Below are 17,424 nucleotides of genomic sequence, written 5' to 3' on the forward strand. Positions count from 1 at the left end.
AGATTTTAAGCACCTACTGACATAAAGCCATGAACAAAAGTTTATTTATACTTGTAAAGACCATGTATATGATGCAGTCTTGACTTCCAGTAACTCCTATAATTCAGAATTTACTGTGATGGAATCATTGAAGTACATGCATCTTTGTCAAAAACAAACAAACAATCATGCAGTTTCTTTTTTTCATTGATTTATTTGAGGTTTTCTGGAAATCTATTGTGTCAAAAATCTACAAACAGCAACCTGAATGCTCAGTTTTGGTGAAAGCTGTCAAATGTTCTTCGTGGCCTCTTAACTTTTCATGAGTGATTACAATTGACTACAGCTGCTGACACCTCTGAGCCGATTTAAATGGGCTCCATTTGATACCCTCATTAGGCTCAGCTACAAACACTCAGTGGGAAAGTCTGAGGAGCTCAGCAAAGATCATTGACTTGAGTGCAAACAACTGTAAGTAGGAAGTTCATGGTACAGTTGTGTCGCTGCCATGATCAGGAAGAAAATCAATCACCTGCTGCTGAGAGAGAGAGAGAGAGAGTTGGTCAGGGTGGTCAAGAGTCAACCAAGAACCACCAAAAAGCATCTCTGCAGTAAATCTGAAGCTGCTGAACCACAGGCGTTAGTGTCCGGTCAAGTGGGTTTTAAATCACCATTGGCTGAGATGGAAGAAGGAAGACCTTCCTCTGGAGGAAAGACTGGCCTTCACAAAGTCCTGACTTAAACCCCATCAAGAAGCTGCTGACTGGGCTGAAGAAATAAGTCAGTGTCAGGAAGCCAACAAATTCAGCTTACCGGACCAATTCTGTGAAGAGCAGTGGTCAAAGATACAACAGGAAGCTTGTGGATGGCTACAGAAAGTACCTGGCTGAGGTGAAAATGACCAAAGAATGTTTAACCAAATAGTAGAATTGCTGTATGTTTGTTTTTGACTCAGCAGATTTTGAAATATTTCCAGAAGACCTATAGTAAGTCCATGAAAAAAACAAAAACAAAAACAAGATGGTTCTCTTGTGTGACAAAGATGCTTCAATGATTAAATCATAGAAAATTCACAGTTATAGGAATCATTGGAAACTCAAGACTGCCATAATATGCATGGTCTTGCAGAAGAAGAAAAAAAATTACAGTATTTAAAACATCAGCAAATACATGTGGTCCCCTTTAAATACCAGTTCTAATAAACAACTAGTTAAATTTATCAAAATCAGAATCCTTTAATGTCATTATACCAAAACAACGGAATGAAGTGCAATCCCATTTAGTGCAAAGAACAACTATAATAAACAAACTGTGCAAGATAGAAACATGACGTTTGTAGAGCCTGGCGATGCATATTGAAAATTAAACAAGTGACAATAGGTATAAAATGGATCTAAAAATGTGTGTATTTATAATAGCAGTGAGGAACGGGGCTACCTGAGAAATACTTATGGTACATGACACCTGAGTACATATGACAAACTGAGAGAATACTTGTAAGTGGATTCACAGGAATGATGGTGGGAATGGAACATATATGATTACTATGTCAATCGTCCAGGACTCCATAATGAGTTTCAGTCTTTTCCAAACATCTCTCACGTTGTTAAGCTACTCCTCAAGTCTCTCTTTGTATCTCACTTTGGCCGATTTCATTTCGGATTTCCCTCCCAATGTCCTGTATTATAAGCTTTGTTTAAACTGACCACATTTTGTGATTAAAGCCGAAGAAAAATCTTTATTTTTTTCTCAGATGTCGGGGTCCTCTCAGAACAACATGTGTTTGTCGGGGTCCGTTGTTAGCAGTTAATTTGAACACCGTCCAATTTGTGAGGTCAGAATACTTTTGAAGGCCAAGAAGAACAGCTTTAACGTTTTTCACCTTTCGGCACAAAAGGAAAACAACATTGCCATTTCATGGTTCAACTGTAAACAGTTTATTTCCAGAATCTTCTGTGGCATTTGATGTACTAACCAAAAAAAACCCAACATAATCGATGACTTTAATTCCAAAAGGCACAATTCGGCTTGATTTGGAGAGATGGAAGCATAGATATTGACAGTCTTCCCGTATGAAGCCATCAGCAGGTAGCTTTACATTTATTGTCTGGACCACGGTGATAAACAACTGCGGGGAGATTAAAGGGATAAAGGTTCACATACCTCGCACAACTCTGCATCCTGGAGGCAGAAATGTTCACATAAAGTTATAATCCGGAACAACAATACACCGCCACCTTTGTGTGTTTTTTCCCCCTCTCATGCCTGATGACCCAATTCCAGCGAACAGGGCCGCCTCTGGGTACGAGCCGCCGTCCGTGTCGGTCAATCAGGTTTCAGAAACACTTGGCTGTAACTTCTATATTCCTGTTATCTAGACGCTTGTAAGCACTGACAGCAGTGGAAACTCTTTACATACTTCTCTTTTTGTGCTTCCTAATTCGACCATTCCTCAGGGAAATAATAGTAACAATCCAGTTTAACTGTTTGAACTTTGATAAACAGTTGGCATTCTTTATTTTTTATTTTTGTTTAGCAGAAACACACCAAACATTTTATTTTATTATTATTATTTTTTTTACTGTATGTCATTACACGCCCACAACCAATCCCACGCAGGCACACAGAACCTGAGGAATCACAGATGAGTCAGGCTGGCCGTCAGTGAAAGCGGCGCTCCACAAACTGTGAAATAATTTCATGTGAGCCTCCTTATAGTGTTATTCAGACACAAGCGTTATATCAATAAAGAGAAATTTCGCCGCGTTAGCTGTTAAAAACCCAAACTCCCGTCTTGAGAGTTGATCGTCGGGTATCGGCCCCCGGCGGCCGCATCCTGTCGAAATCCTACTAGAAACTATTAATAGCGCCGGTCGCTGCGTATGCATTCGTCTTTACGCGCCGCTCATGTGAGGGGTAAATGCTTTTGTTGTACTCCAGCGTCTAATGTCGCACTCGGCAGGATGCAGAAGGCTATAATGACAGTCGCGGCAATGATACATTACCAACTTGTGAAACTCCGATCTTGCTGTGGGAAAGAAATTTACATAAAGCGTTTCTCCGTACACATAAATGAACTTTTCTTTCATTTTTCTTTCGCGGTGTTTTTCGCTCAGGAGGAAATGGAACCTCCGATTAGTGCGCTCCTCACTTTCCTGATGTAGTTTCTTTTTGCTGACAGCCTGCCAGGTTGACTAGTGCGTTACCACGTATGATGGCCAACTGGAGAACAAAAGCTGGGAAAAAAAAAAAAAACCCCAACAGAGCCAAGACGATGCTGTACAACTCAATACATATCATATTACACCGACACCAGCTGAGACGACCAAAATAAGTGTGATGAAGCAGTAAGTTTGACATGTTGCTCCTGGCAGTGTTAATAAAAGATCCTTGATCCTGTTTTTATTGACTGAGCTTCTTAGAAACAGAATTTTAGCACAATATGAAACAATAAACTAAGAGACTGTTTTTTTTCCTCCCTCTTTTTGTGTCTTTTTCCAATACAGCAATTGTCACCAGTGTTTCCCGTCAGCATTGTGCTCGGCCTCCAACACACGAGCTGAGCCAGCAGAAAAGTGCAACCGCCTTTGTTTTTGTTTGTGCAATAATCTTTTGTTTACATCCGAGATGGATAACGCAATCCAAATCATGACAGTGGGCTATTAAGTTATTAATTATAAGCAAAATTGCATTTTTAATTGAGTCCTGCTTTGTAGAACGCTTCTGCTGTTGTAGCATTCATGCTTGATTACTGTAGTATTGCTTATGCTGGAGGAAATATAATTCATTAAAAATGCACTTCATAAATTAAACGCTGTACTGTAAATTAGCCAATCTAAAGTCAGGATATTGGAGCCATTGTTCTCCTTCAGACTTCTGTCCAGAGTCTGTAGGTGAAATCTAATTAGTCGGGTTTCTGAAGTTGAACCGAATGAAGACAACAAAGTGTTTAAGTTTGATAAAAGCTTATTATGCCAAGTGTCCAGACGTCTCCGTGGACTTCTTGTGATTCTAAGCGTGATATTTCTGCGTCTCGGTGACCCCATGATTAGAGGAGCCAACGCTGCTCACTTACCACACTTAAGTTAATCGAGTTAATTAGTCTGGAACAGACAATTCCCCACACGCGCGCAAACATTCCTTTTCATTGCTTGCACTCGTCGTTAGCCTGGGGACGGACGAGATGTTCGCGTCTTCTCCGATAAACATGAAATCCCCTGGTGTTGTTTTCCACTTGTCAGCGTTGCGGCTTCACCAGGAGAGCAGAACACATGTGGACGATTGTTTGTTGCAAATAGCGGCACAGATTTCCGTGTCAGCTGGCGTTAGCGGTGCGATGATTTGTGGTGATGGTTGTAAGGTGGGCGCGTAAACACCTCCACATTGTTTTTTTTATTTCTATTGAATGAAATAAGATAATTGACTTTTAATTCTCCACCTTCTTCCTCAAGATCCCGCTGCCCACTTCTACCCTCTCGTCCCTCCCCGTCGTACTCTCTTTGCCTCCTCGCCGTCTTCTGATCCTGATTAAAATGCACATTCTGACCTCTGCGCCCGACTCTCTGTTCCTAATCTCTGCCTCACCCCTTCCCTCCCCTCTTCTGCGTCTCTCCCTCCCACCGCTTCTCCCTCTCACTCTGAATTCCTTTTCTTGCAGTGTCCTGAGGGGCTGAGGCCAATGAAGGATGGCTCAGGTTGCTATGACTACTCCAGGGGCATCGACTGCACGGATGGCTTCAATGGAGGCTGCGAACAGCTGTGTCTCCAGCAGCTCGTGCCTCTCGAAGATGACCCCGGTTCGAGCAATGTGCTCATGTTTTGCGGGTGAGAATAACTAGCGCTAAAAAAAAAAAAATAAAAAAAAAAAAAAAGCTGAAAGATGTCTGCAGGCTTGAAAATAAAGGTTCCTCGTGAAATAGGCTCAAACATGAGTGATGTTTCAATCAAGCAATTCTTTCTTTTAAGAAAAATAACCAAAACAAGCAGTGAGAAAAGAGAGAAAGGGGCTTGCAGCTGGTCGCCAGTGTTGTTATACTGTGGCATTTTCAACAGTCCTTTCCTGAATTGTCCCAATGTGTAGCAAGAAAACATTTCCCAGCCCATTATAAAAGCCTTCTGGGCCTATAAACCAGGTAGAATGGATCAGTGGGTTCTCGCTTTCATGTCAGGTTTGTGTTTGTGTCAGGGGCATTCGACCACAACCAACTTTTTTTTATACCTTGCTTCTATACACTCTGCTACTTCATTACTGCGCCACACTTTTTGTTTTCTTTTGATATCTTCCTTCTTTAGGGGATTTTACGCCTCAAGAATGTAGTTCAGTTACTCTGTTTTTCTGTTACATGACTACAACTTCTTGGACATGATGGACATGAAAGTTGGCTGGTTCCTGGGAAAAGTGCTGCAATGATCGATTTGATTGGTTGACAATATATCCTGACAACTTTTGTTGTGTTTTTGGAAACTGAGGAAACATGCCAACATATACAGTCATCCTCAAATGTATTCATACCCTCACATTAAAGAAGGAAAAAAACAAAAACAGCTGTCACTGAAAAAAGCTGAAATTGACAAAAGTAATAATAAATAAAAACTTAATGAAAGTCATGACATTGCTTTGAATTGTGGTTCAACAGAAATATATATAAATAAAAAAAAAGCAAACAAGCATGATGGGACCCATAAACTAATATTTAGTTGAACAGCCCTTTGAGCCAATTAATTCAATTCAATTCAATTTTATTTGTATAACGAATATTTCCAACAACAAGTCATCTCACAGCGCTTCACAAAGGCAGAGACAGAAACACCCAACAATCCAAAACATTTGGATTCCCTATAAGCTTCAGCAGTCCGCAACAGTGGGAAGGAACCGAAAACCCCAGCAGGGGGAAAAAACCCTCCGACAGAACCAGGCTCAGGGAGGGACGGCCATCTGCCTCGACTGCTATCAAGTGTTTTCTGTAACTTTCAATCAGACGTCTGCACCTGTTGACAGGTGTTTGGATTTCACTGCTCATCAGCAAAGTGCTCTAATTTGTCCGGGACAGTTTTGTTTGTTTGTTTTTTTCAAATTATTCTTTCCAGCCAAAATTCAAAAGCAATGTCTTATTTCACTAAATTATAATTTAGCAAATTTTTATTTATTATTACTTTTTTCAATTTCTAGTTATTTCAGCGACTATTGTGAATTTTGCCTTTTCTTTAATGGAAGGGGATGAATACATTTGAGGACGACTGTAAAGGACATCCTGATTCTGCTTAAGCTGTGTCAGGTACATAATGTAGGATGGCATTGTATTTCCCAGAACACTAGGCGTCCTTACATTTGACACTGAATTGAAGCCAACACCAAAACACAGTTTAGAGTATCCCCAGTTGAATTCATATGGTATTCAAGAAGAGCAACTCATGACTTTCTTTTTGTCACTGAAGTACTTTTTTAATCACATCGGTGCCATCGGTGACATACAAGTGGACAACCACCAAACCATGTATGACACTTTATTTGATTAATCACTCGAGCTGAGCTCAATCTGTAAAGTGCAGAAGAATGAAAGGGCTCGTTGCTTTTTTAAAAAAGTGGCTCGTGGAATTAAGAGAGGAAATTAATAACTTTGTGCTGAACGGTGCTGCTCTCGCTCCGTAATTAGGCAGACTGTGGGTTTACAGAAAAAAGGAAATGGCTTTGCCTCCTTGCCACAGCAAGACACTGCTCCAACAACGACAGTGCTTTCCTCCCTACTGAGGCCATGAGACCTGATCAATTACATGAGCCCGAAACTCAGCCCCAGCTAACAGCGGCGGATACCCAGCCCCGTCTGTAAGGTAGCATTGTGCAGGGGGGGCGGGGGAGAAAAAAAATGGAGGCGATATGATAACTGTGACTAACTGCAGAGTCTGCTGTATTCTACTTCATTGGAATCCATTTTAAAACTGTTTCCAGCAGAGCGCTCGTGTCCACAGTCTCCACAGTGATATTGGCAAGTACACTACTTCGCAAATGAAAAAGGCATTTTGTCAAAAGCTACCACAGAAGGAGCCAGATTGATTACAAAAGGTAACAACCTGGAATTAGCGGTGCTGCACAGCCAGGATTCAGGGTTGGATTTAGCTGTCTCCCAAAAAAAAAAACTCCCCAAAAATCAGGTTAGACATTACTTTTGACATGTTCATTTCCTATGTTACCTGCACACATGTGTCCCTTCATCGTGGATAGGTGTACACATGTGGCATTGTATTGACAGCTTTTTGCCTCTCCTCAGGTGCGTGCAGGAGTACAAGTTGGCGGGGGACGGGCGCTCCTGCCTCCTGCAGTCAGACAATTGTGAGGGACCAAAATGCCCAAGGCAGGATGTCCACTTCAATGACACCCTGTTTGGTGAGATGCTGCATGGATACAACAACAAAACCCAGCAAGTCAACTTGGGACAGATTTTCCAAATGACCTTCCGGTAACTAGTGTACAAGTACACGCACCACACTTACACGAATGCTCACCCATTGTCAGAATAACATCCAGATCGTATTCTATTTTGTATTTTTTCCTACTTTTATTGGCTTTATAGTAGATTGTTATTGCCTTTTCTTTAATCTTTTCGAGGCTTTTGTCTTTCTGTGCTTGCTTTCTCTCTCTATTTCAAAAAAAGCATTGTTTTCATTACATTCATCCGTGCATGTAGACACTTCCGATCATCCCCCGAGATCCGTTGTTAACTGTTTTACCGCGTCTCAGAAGACACATCCTCCGCGGCAACGGTCGTCTTTTTATCAGTTTCGGGTTGTAGGTGAGATAGGGAGGCTGGAAACCTCGGCGGAGCATCTCGGGGAAATCAGCAGTCAGGGTTTGCCGCCGGGTTTGCTGCATCTGTGTTTGCACAGGTGTGTGTAAGAGCGAGAAAAGGGGGTATGAGGGAGTAATGGCTGAGTGAGGATTGAGACTTATCCCATGGCACTTCTCCTTAAACTGTCAGGCCTCTGAAAAACCTGGCTCACTCTGATAAGTCCCATGCTGTCTGCGACGAGACGCTCGGCACCGATGAGGGTCTATCTATGCACAAATACACGCAGAAAAACATGCTCAACATATATCTCGCATTTCCTTCTCTCTGTCATTTCTTTACTCGCTCTCTCTCTCGCATGCTTATTATGCATCGGCACAAGTCGTCAGCGATGCGACCATGAAATCCTTTTCATCTCTTCTGCCCGACGGGTCACAAAAAGTTTCGCTCAGCTCAAAACAACCACATGATGTGTCTGCTGTAGGTCACTAAGGGTCAGGCCTTTTAGTATATTGTTAAGAATTTGGATTTTTTTATTTGCAGTACCATAATGAAAACGGAGAGCGCTCCTTTCATAAGTCCTTTGAAATCAAGACGTTTTTTTTTTTTTATTTGAATGTATCTGTAATTTCTTTGGGCATAATCAAATGTGATACAATTAAGATCTCCTTGTGTGCCCAAAGGCCACAGATAAGTGTTTTCCAGTCTATGGTGTTTGCACCATTACTTTTATTTTAAATTGCCCACATTTTTGTATTCAAGGGAACCACGAAAGGAATATTGCAATATGAATAATGTTAAGGTCAGGGCATTTGTGAGGCACTTGTGTCTGAAGTCTTCTCTTTAAAACGGTGCTGTGATTCAGGCAATGCAGTTTCATATAAATCTAAGGAGTAATACTGCGGCAATCGATGGAAAATATAATATGATATAATTGTGTTTTCCATAAGGGAGTTTTAACTGACATTAGGTTGTTTAACACATACAGTAATTGTGTCTGCGGATGTCCTTAAAGAGGCTTTTGGATTATAAGAAACCAGAAGCATCAGGCTGCTGCATTTATTGGTGCCATAGAGTTGTTTTTCTATTAAAGGTGATCAAAAAACAGGTTTTTCTCATGCAAGAGTTACGAAAACAATGCTGCTACAAATGAGCTTTTTTCATGCATTGCAAAAAGACTATTTAGTGGAACATACAGAAAAAGGTTGCCTTGTTTTACTCCTTTCTTCTCGTCTCCGCACGAGTCTGCACCGAAGGATCCCGTGTCGTACGGCGGGACACTTTGAAGCATTGATTGGAATAAAGAGCTATAGCGCTTAAAGGGAATTGCTATTTTTGATCACCTCAAGAGCTGAAAGCTGAAAAAGGAGCTTAATATCCATCTTTAGAGAATTTGTAGGAATGATTGGCATGTCTACAGAACAATATGTGAAGAGAACTAAAGACCTAATGTTTCCCAAAGCTTCAAGGGGGCTAAACCAGTTGGGAACTGCCTCTAATACACTAAACAGGGCACAGTTTGACAGATAAAACAAAGGCACAGATTGAGGATTTTAAACCAGGGGAAGGAGACAGTCTTGATCCATTTGCCCTCAAGCAGCTGGGAACACAGTGGGTCTTCTGCCTCCAGACTCCAGCTCCCTACACTGGGCTGTATCAAGCTATGGGAAGCAAAGAGATTTGCACTGAAGCCAGGGCTCTGCTGAGGTGATACAAATGACAAGTTTAAACTAGACAAACAGCTCGGCAGCCTTGAGACACACTAGACAAGCAATGAAAGATATATTTTTTGGAACAGACGTGTAAATAAATAAAATAATAAAAAAGCTAGAGTAGATGAAGCAAACTATACGATACAAAAAAAATGTTGATTTCATTTCTATTGGGCGTAAGTGTTTTTAACAAGTACCATAAAAAAACAACAACTTTCTATCTGACAAGTCCGGCATTGATTGAATGTTGAAATCAAACCTTTAATCAAACTCTTATAAAATAATAACTCATCAGACCGTAAATTGCAGGGGAGAAATCACAAGTGCATTACCGTTTCCATTAATTCCAACGTTTTAGCGAAGGCCCCGCCTCCCACCAGCCTGAAGTTGTTTGCCAAGTCCACACACAATAATAAATAGTGTTGATTAATAACCGTAAGCTGCTGTTTTCTTTTCCTCTATGACAGAAATACAATGTAGAGCACATTATCCAGTGGTGTTTTACTCCAGGGTATTCAGTGGCGTCCTACCTGAATCAAACCACCGTCATTATGGCGCCATCACTATAGAAACAGGCGGTATTATACAGAAAGGCAGCATCACAGGTGTCTCATGTAGCAAGAATGAATGCTGTTACGAAAGCAAGAAACCCAGTTAGAGCAATTCAACAAGTCTCCATTAACTGCAGCCACAGCTGCACCATATAGGCTACACCAGGGGTGTCCAGTCCTGGTCCTCGAGGGCCACAGTCCTGCATGTTCTAGATGTTTCCCTCTTCCAACACACCTGATTCAAATGATCAGGATCATTATCAGGCTTCTGCAAAGCTTGGTGATGAGCTGATTGCCCGACAGCAAAGCAGTTTGGGGTAGGAAGCAAAGGCAATGCACTGGCCGTCGCACGTTTTCATTGCTCTCCGTTCACCTTGTTGTAGGTTAGTGTCATCTTGTAAACCACTTGGGTGTTAGATTTCTGACGTGTTTTTTTTGGTTAGGGTTAGGTTTTGGAATTGGTGAAGGGAAGACTTGTAAGGCAAGAGGCCATTGTTCCCCTGGTTGCATTCCCTGGTCTCGGCTGGAGTACAAAAGTACAAGAGAGGATGTCCTGGCGAGAGGCCGTCGCCATCTTGGTAACATTCTCTGGTCCGAGGGTTAGGGGTTTTGGTATAGAGTTGGGTTTTATGGAAGTTTGTCTCAAAAAGCTGGGCTTTCACCTTCAGAGTTGGTCTGGTTTTGGTCTTTGTTTTCCAAAGTAGTTTGATTAGTCAATTGTTATTATGTTGTCCTGGCTGGTGTCATATTGTTCTGCCTGAGCGGGTTTTAGTTTCTGTTTTTTTCAGTTGGTTTTGGTTTGTGGTCTTGGATAAAGTCGTGGTTCCTTTCTGGGTATGAGTTTTGGGTTTTGTCTTCTTTATTTCGTGGTTGATTAGTTACCTTTTCTGGTTTTGTAATCCTGGTGTGTGTCATTGTTCTGTCTGAACGGGCTTTAGTTTCTGGTTTAGGGTTAGCTAGAGAAACTCATTTCTCTACCGGTGTCTTCGCTGCTAACGCTGCTATTCGTTAGCAGCGAAGACACTAACATCTTCGCTAACGGGGTGAAGTGTCGCTAAAAGCTCTGGTACACTGCTGGAATCACCACAGCCCAGAGACTTGCTATGAAATGAAAAGAATAGACTGTTGGGAATAATGTGAACAATATTACAAGTCAGTGATTCTGATGGAGTTTAGTCCAGCGAAGGAGGCCTTACTGGCCTCGATGGCACACCACTGACATTATCATACCTCAACAGATGCAGTCAAGGTTGGATTTGACTTGTGAACTCTCATTAAAGCTGGGGTCGGCAGTGTTTCTGTGCACGTGGGTGTCAAAAGTTCCATCATAGATTTTTAGCACATTTGAATTCAAGTGGTTTGAGAGGAAGCAAGACTTCTGCACCTGTTCTTGGCTTCATTTTCAGGCTTTAGACACTTTGGCTAATCACAGGGCTTTTCACCCCAATCAGACGAGATAGCATTACGAGCAAATGTGCAGTTGGAGCAGGGCGTGGCGGCTGAACGGGTCTGGCAGAGGACGTTTACTCAGAAGGGAGAGGTTCAAGTCCTGTTAGAAGCAGAAAATAGATGTTGACTTTTGGCTCGACTATTTTCGCTCACCCAGGAGGCCCTGCATCACATGCCCATCTTTGGACAAAATGAGGAAAGAGCTGCAGGATTCTGTTGGTTTTTTGGCCTTTTTTTAAAGATTTCTGCCCACCATGGACACGATTCAGTTCTTTGTGAGGCCTAATAACGTGTGCAGGAAGACTTTCAAACCTACACTCCACACCTACACTCTCAAGGAGTAGTCGAATCTCCCCACTGAATATCTAATCAAAGGGGCATTATTTCAGCTCACTGAACATTAAGTTAAATGGCCACTCAGCCACAACTCTCCATCCACTCTTTCTGCGACTTTATAAATTGGTCGGGTCTTGTGGTTATTTATCTTCCCCGGGAAGGTAAAGTACACTTTGTCTGCGGAGGGGAGAGAAGTCTCGTGAAATACCGACAACTACAAATTTCTCTTCTCCCAATCTCAACCTTCATTTTTATTACACCTGTGCAATTTGTAGCTTCTCCTGGAAGCTAGGAAAATTTCCATGCTAATTGCAAGATGCATACTCAGCCGCACTTATCTGGTTCCCCGAAGTTAAAGGCACACTTGGCTGATTACATGCAGATGACAGGCAAAGTGCACTTCCAGTCTGATGTGCCTGTTTGGATAAATAACGCACATGTCTCCGGGCGCAGAGTGCATCTGAAATGAAGCGCAAAAAAGCATTTATACAGGCCGACCTACTGTACACAGTTCAGTAGTTTTAGGAGAGGGGAGGGAAAAGAAAAGGAGAGGGAAGAAAGAAGTTGCTCACTGAATCAATGATTTAACTCCAAACTAAGGGCGGGGGGGAAGTGTTTTTGTTTATTCATAACCAGTTGGTATTTTATGTCCGTCTTGATCAGATTTAGCTCATTTGAAGGAACCCACATTTTCCTACATCACTGTGTAGGCCTAAGCAGACAAGCTAAAGCACACGGGAGTACTACTCTTGACTCCCAGCGCCTCTAATTAAACACATGTATTATGGCATGTCATCTCATCAAATCCACTGTGTCGTTTGTCAAAAAGAACGCTCGCTTTGTCTTCTGAATGACTCGGTCCCATAAGATTATTTCCTCTCACTCTTTATATTTATAGCAACACGTTACACTTTTTTTTTATTCTCATCGTTTTCTCCACTTTCCCTCCACGCCATCTTTGATATGCAGATGCGAGTCTTATTCCACAGCCTTCCGCCCCCTTTTTATCTCTCACCTCCACAGTCTGCTGATTCCCGCTTTCTCACAACAACACCACCACCACCACCCACCCCCCCCTCGTTCCTCTGCATCAGCAGCTCCAAGTGAAATATTAGATGATTGAGATGAATTATATAATTTGAGCCACAGCTTCACAGGTATTGTGGTAATGTGAAATACTACCCCGGTGATTTATGACTGTTTTGCATACATTTCGTTTTAAATTGATCTCACTTTGCGCGCAGCCCGTTGAAGTAAGTCGGCGCGATGAATTCCTTCATATTGCCGTTATGAAATTACAGAATAATACAATGTCATGCAAGCATGCACTTGTGTGATAAAGTTACATGTGTTAATGCGAGCGTTACGACTGAGAAAATACTCATTACAGTCCGATCGCGGCGTGCGAGAGATATGAATCCATCCGGCTGAGAATGTAAATGAAGTTATCTGTCATTTTTTGAAAATTTTCTTTTAGAGAAGTGTCAGTGAATTGCAGGCTAATTAATTAGTTTTCTTATTCACCGTTAAGTGTTTTTGTTTTGACAGCACTTAATATCATTCAGGTGTTAAATGCTTTTTCATTATCTTGAAAATAAACTCACCTATAATCCCAAGTGTTTTTCTTTCCATTTAGTTCTTCAGTACGGTGGCACATGCATGTACACAAACGCGCTGCATATACATCAATGCGTTGCATAAACAGAAGCACGCTGCAAAAAGAAAACGCTGCATATACAGTCACACAACAGAAGTGCCCTCGGCCTCTAGGGGCAGTAGTGAGCTTTTCACCTGAGAGGCAGACAACCATGAGCGAGTCAAGTGACGTCAGTTAAGGAGAAAATCTATATGAAATAGTATGTGTTCTCTCGTCTCCATGGATAAACATAAACTAGAAAACGCTTGGAGAGCGCAGACCTCCACCAAGCAGCTCATTTCCACCATATTGTGATTTCCCGACAATGTGAAAGTCCTGCATTCCTTTTATCTACACTATTAGATTCATGGATAATCAAAGCATACCTTTAGCATTTGCATTAACACTGATATCACCAATAACAAGCTGACAGAGTGATGAACAGTCGTTCTGTACTCTCAAATATGTTGTACACTTACGTTATTTCTGCAGTTACTTACTGGCTTTTAAGCTGGTAGCTAATGCTATGCTAGCTTGGCATAGCTACAGTGATGCTATTGCTAACATAAACAGACAGGGAGTAGCTTAAGCTAGGTTAGCACAACTGTAGCAATGCAATGTAAATGAAAAGCATGATTGACGCAACGAAGCAGTCGTCCTGACACATGGCAAAGAGAGTTAAAGTGAAACATGTTGAGTCATTGTTAATGTCATAACGTCCTTATGAACTTATCTGTCAGTAGCTCAGCTCAGCCCACTCCTGTGATGCTGCCTGGCTGTAGCTTCCTCCTGTACTACTGAGAAGACAACGGTGAGGACTGAAGGACTGAATGGAGTCAGAGCTCCATCTAGTGGACAAACGGTGCAACGACAGCATTCTGTAACACTTAACAGCATTTACTGTTTTATGAGAGAATAACCAGATGGTAAGCTAGAACATTACCAAAATTCAATCATCTGTTTATTGTGCCATTATCAACATTTCCTGAAAATTTAGTGAAAATCCATTCATAACTTTTTGAGTTATCTTGCTAACAAACAAACAGATAAATGCAGGCTAAAACACAACCTCCTTGGCAGAGGTAATAACACAGAGAAGACAGCGACACGGTAGTAAAACACCACCTCAGCACCCATATAATCACAGTAACTGAAAAGCTAAAGACTGAAAAACTGCCCCTAGAGGTCTGTGGCACGTCTGTTGTGTGACTGGATATGCAGCGTTTTCGTTTCTGTTTATGCAGCGCATTAATGTACATGCAGCTTGTTTGTGTACATCATTTGCACCCATCGGCCACCATACTTTAGTGTCCTTACATTCACAATAATGTCATCTCACTGCTCACAGGAGACACGCACACAAGCAATAGGCGGACAGAAACAAGGGTGAATGTGGCGTCGAGGCATGGTTGTCCATCAGCGCTGAAGAATACGTTTTTGGTGCTGTCATGAATCACACACATACAGCGTGACACACGCTAGATGGGAACGTCAATTTAAAGCCGGGAGAACTGGCAGACAGGCCGGTTGGTCATTCACTAGAGAGACCCAGGTTAGCCAGACACTTTCACGTATACATTTACACCCCGTTGCACTTACTGCAGATGCGATACGGTGGTCGTCGTAGGTCAAGAGAATTTGAACCTTTAAAACTGGAGCAATACAGTTTTTTTTTTGGACCTGATCCAAAAAAACAATCCCCTCGAAAAACCCGTCTGAAGAAAATGTACATAAATAAAGCTTCAACAAAAAGAGATCTGATGCAAACAGGCCCAACAGATGCCACTGGAGAGAGAATACAAACACTGACAGCAGAATGCTTCACCACCTAACGAGCAGCGGCGGTTAGAAGGAGCAGGAGTACGTATCATCTTTCTCTCTATTTTACAGTCTCCCTGTCTCACCTCAAAACCTCCATTTTCTTTTTTTTTTTCCAGGAATAACCCCATGATGAGGAGCTGATAGCCAGTCTGCTTGGACACACTCGGGCATTTAATGTATTAACACAGAGCCCAGTTGTAATAGAGGAGAACCCTATTACCAGAGCTGATAATTGATAATAATGATAATTGCGTTCCTGTCTTGATGGGCAGTACAATTATATTACAATTTGCTCTGAAGCTGTAATGAAAAAACAAGGCATATCATTACCTGCATATGTCAGTCACATTCCGCTAAGTCGAAAGCTGTCGAGATAGACGCCGCGCAAAAGTCACTTAGGAGAAATATTTTATCACACGCGCCACCCTGAGAAATTAGTCGTTTCCGAGCGGGGATCACGCGTTCATCTTTTTGATAAACGCTCCTTTAATAGTCGCACAGCGAGAACGCGCGGCGGTGACAACTGTTAGAAGTGTGGGTTGTGACAAATGAGAAGCGGTGGTTAAGAAGGAGGAAAAAAAAAGAAGCTTCACCTGCTTTGTGAAGGTGACGCTGCCACTCTAGTTGCTCTCACGCTTTTTTTTTTAAATTTTGTGTTACTGAAAGGGGAAAAAAAAGATACAGTAAGGAATAAAAAAACACAAACCGCTTTTGATAGGCACTCTGTTACAAACTCCTCATCACCGCTCACCCCTCAAACTAAGACGACACCGCAACATGAATAATTTGTGAATCTGGCAGCCCACGAGGCTCACAGGCATAAACACAGCTACGTTTCTGTGTTCCTCGGTAATTTTCGGTAATTATCTCCTTAGTGCACACACACACGGTAGCTTCTGCCGGGGAGTTGAGTCAACAAACATTATAAGGCATTTCTTCCCACATAATGAGTAGCCATGAGACAGTGAGACAGACTGCTGAGGTGAAGGGTTAAGCTGCTCAAGGTTGATGAGAAGCTTCTTAATTCGCTTCCTAAAATAAGTTGTCTGCTTGCTCCTCTGCTTTTTTTAAGTTCCTTTTTAAATTTTTTTAAAAAATTCCTGTCTGAGCACAAAGGTGTGTGTGGGTGTGCGGGGCAGATGTGTGAACTCACTCAGGAGTGTGTGTGTGTGTGTGTGTGTGACATGCTGGCACTTGTTATCCTCACATCCGCGCATATGTTAAACTGATTCAGTCGTAATTATTTTCAGTTAGTAAATATCCTTCTGTCTGCTTTCTCATAGATTTTTATATTTCTCTGGCATAGTCGCGCAACACATGGCTGCAGCCACAGCCCAGTAAACTGATAATTACAACAGTATGTTTGTAAAATCATTGTCGTGGGTATAGTTTGACTCCTCCATCGCTCAAACAGTCCTCTGTTTTCACGTAGGTTAGATTAGTAGTGCTGCTTAACCTTTAAGAAGCTGTATTTTCTGGTTCTGTTTTCTCCAGCTGAGATAACCCCCTCATGATGCCATCAGTGTCGTCTGCGCTCGGGCTCAGAGTCTGTAATTTATTTTTATTTTTTCCACAGAAAGCCTGCATTACTAACCGGCGTCTTGGTATTTGAAAGACGTGGGTGTTTGCCAGGCGTCTGCAATCGTTTTCGAAAGACGCTTTTGAGTTGCACTATGGGAAGTGTAGGTTCTAACATTTGCCGGGTGCGACCCGAGCTAAGATCGCATCCTCACCCGCGTGTAAGACGTAGCTGGATGAGGATAAACGGCACGTTTAAGGCGGCACAGAATGTCTCGGAATAGGAATGGATCTGATGTGAGGAGGTGGTTGGATGTCCGCCATGTGTAAATGCAATCTGTGCATTTTGGCCACATTTAGATAGTCGCTGTTAATATCTAAAGCTAGCTTCTGAACAAAGACTTAGTAGAGCCTCGAAAACGTGCTTATTAGTGCCAAAACGGGAATGTAAAGCCCTGTGATCAGATGTTATTGACTGCTATATGTCCAGACTGGTCTAAAAGTCAGATTATAACAATGCTGCTGCATCTATGCTTTCTTGTGAGGCTGTATCCACTTTTTTTCATTATTTCGATCCCTATTAGCTTCCAAAATGTGTTCGCTAGTCTCTGTCTTTATAAAATAAAGTGCAAGTAAGTCCC

At 42.0% G+C, this 17,424-nt stretch overlaps 1 protein-coding gene across 1 annotated transcript in view; it reads left to right on the top strand.

Moving 5' to 3' along the window:
* The window catches only part of astn2 (astrotactin 2), a 298,857-nt gene that overhangs the window by 200,424 nt on the left and 81,009 nt on the right, over positions 1-17,424 (top strand). Inside the window, exons 13-14 of the mRNA XM_008279213.1 lie at positions 4,637-4,803; positions 7,245-7,433. Of these exons, the coding sequence (XP_008277435.1) occupies positions 4,637-4,803; positions 7,245-7,433 (356 nt within the window). The remainder of the gene's footprint in view (positions 1-4,636; positions 4,804-7,244; positions 7,434-17,424) is intronic.

The sequence above is a fragment of the Stegastes partitus genome, unplaced genomic scaffold (genome assembly GCF_000690725.1).
Source record: "Stegastes partitus isolate 25-593 unplaced genomic scaffold, Stegastes_partitus-1.0.2 Scaffold148, whole genome shotgun sequence".
In the NCBI taxonomy this organism is placed as follows: Eukaryota; Metazoa; Chordata; class Actinopteri; family Pomacentridae; genus Stegastes; species Stegastes partitus.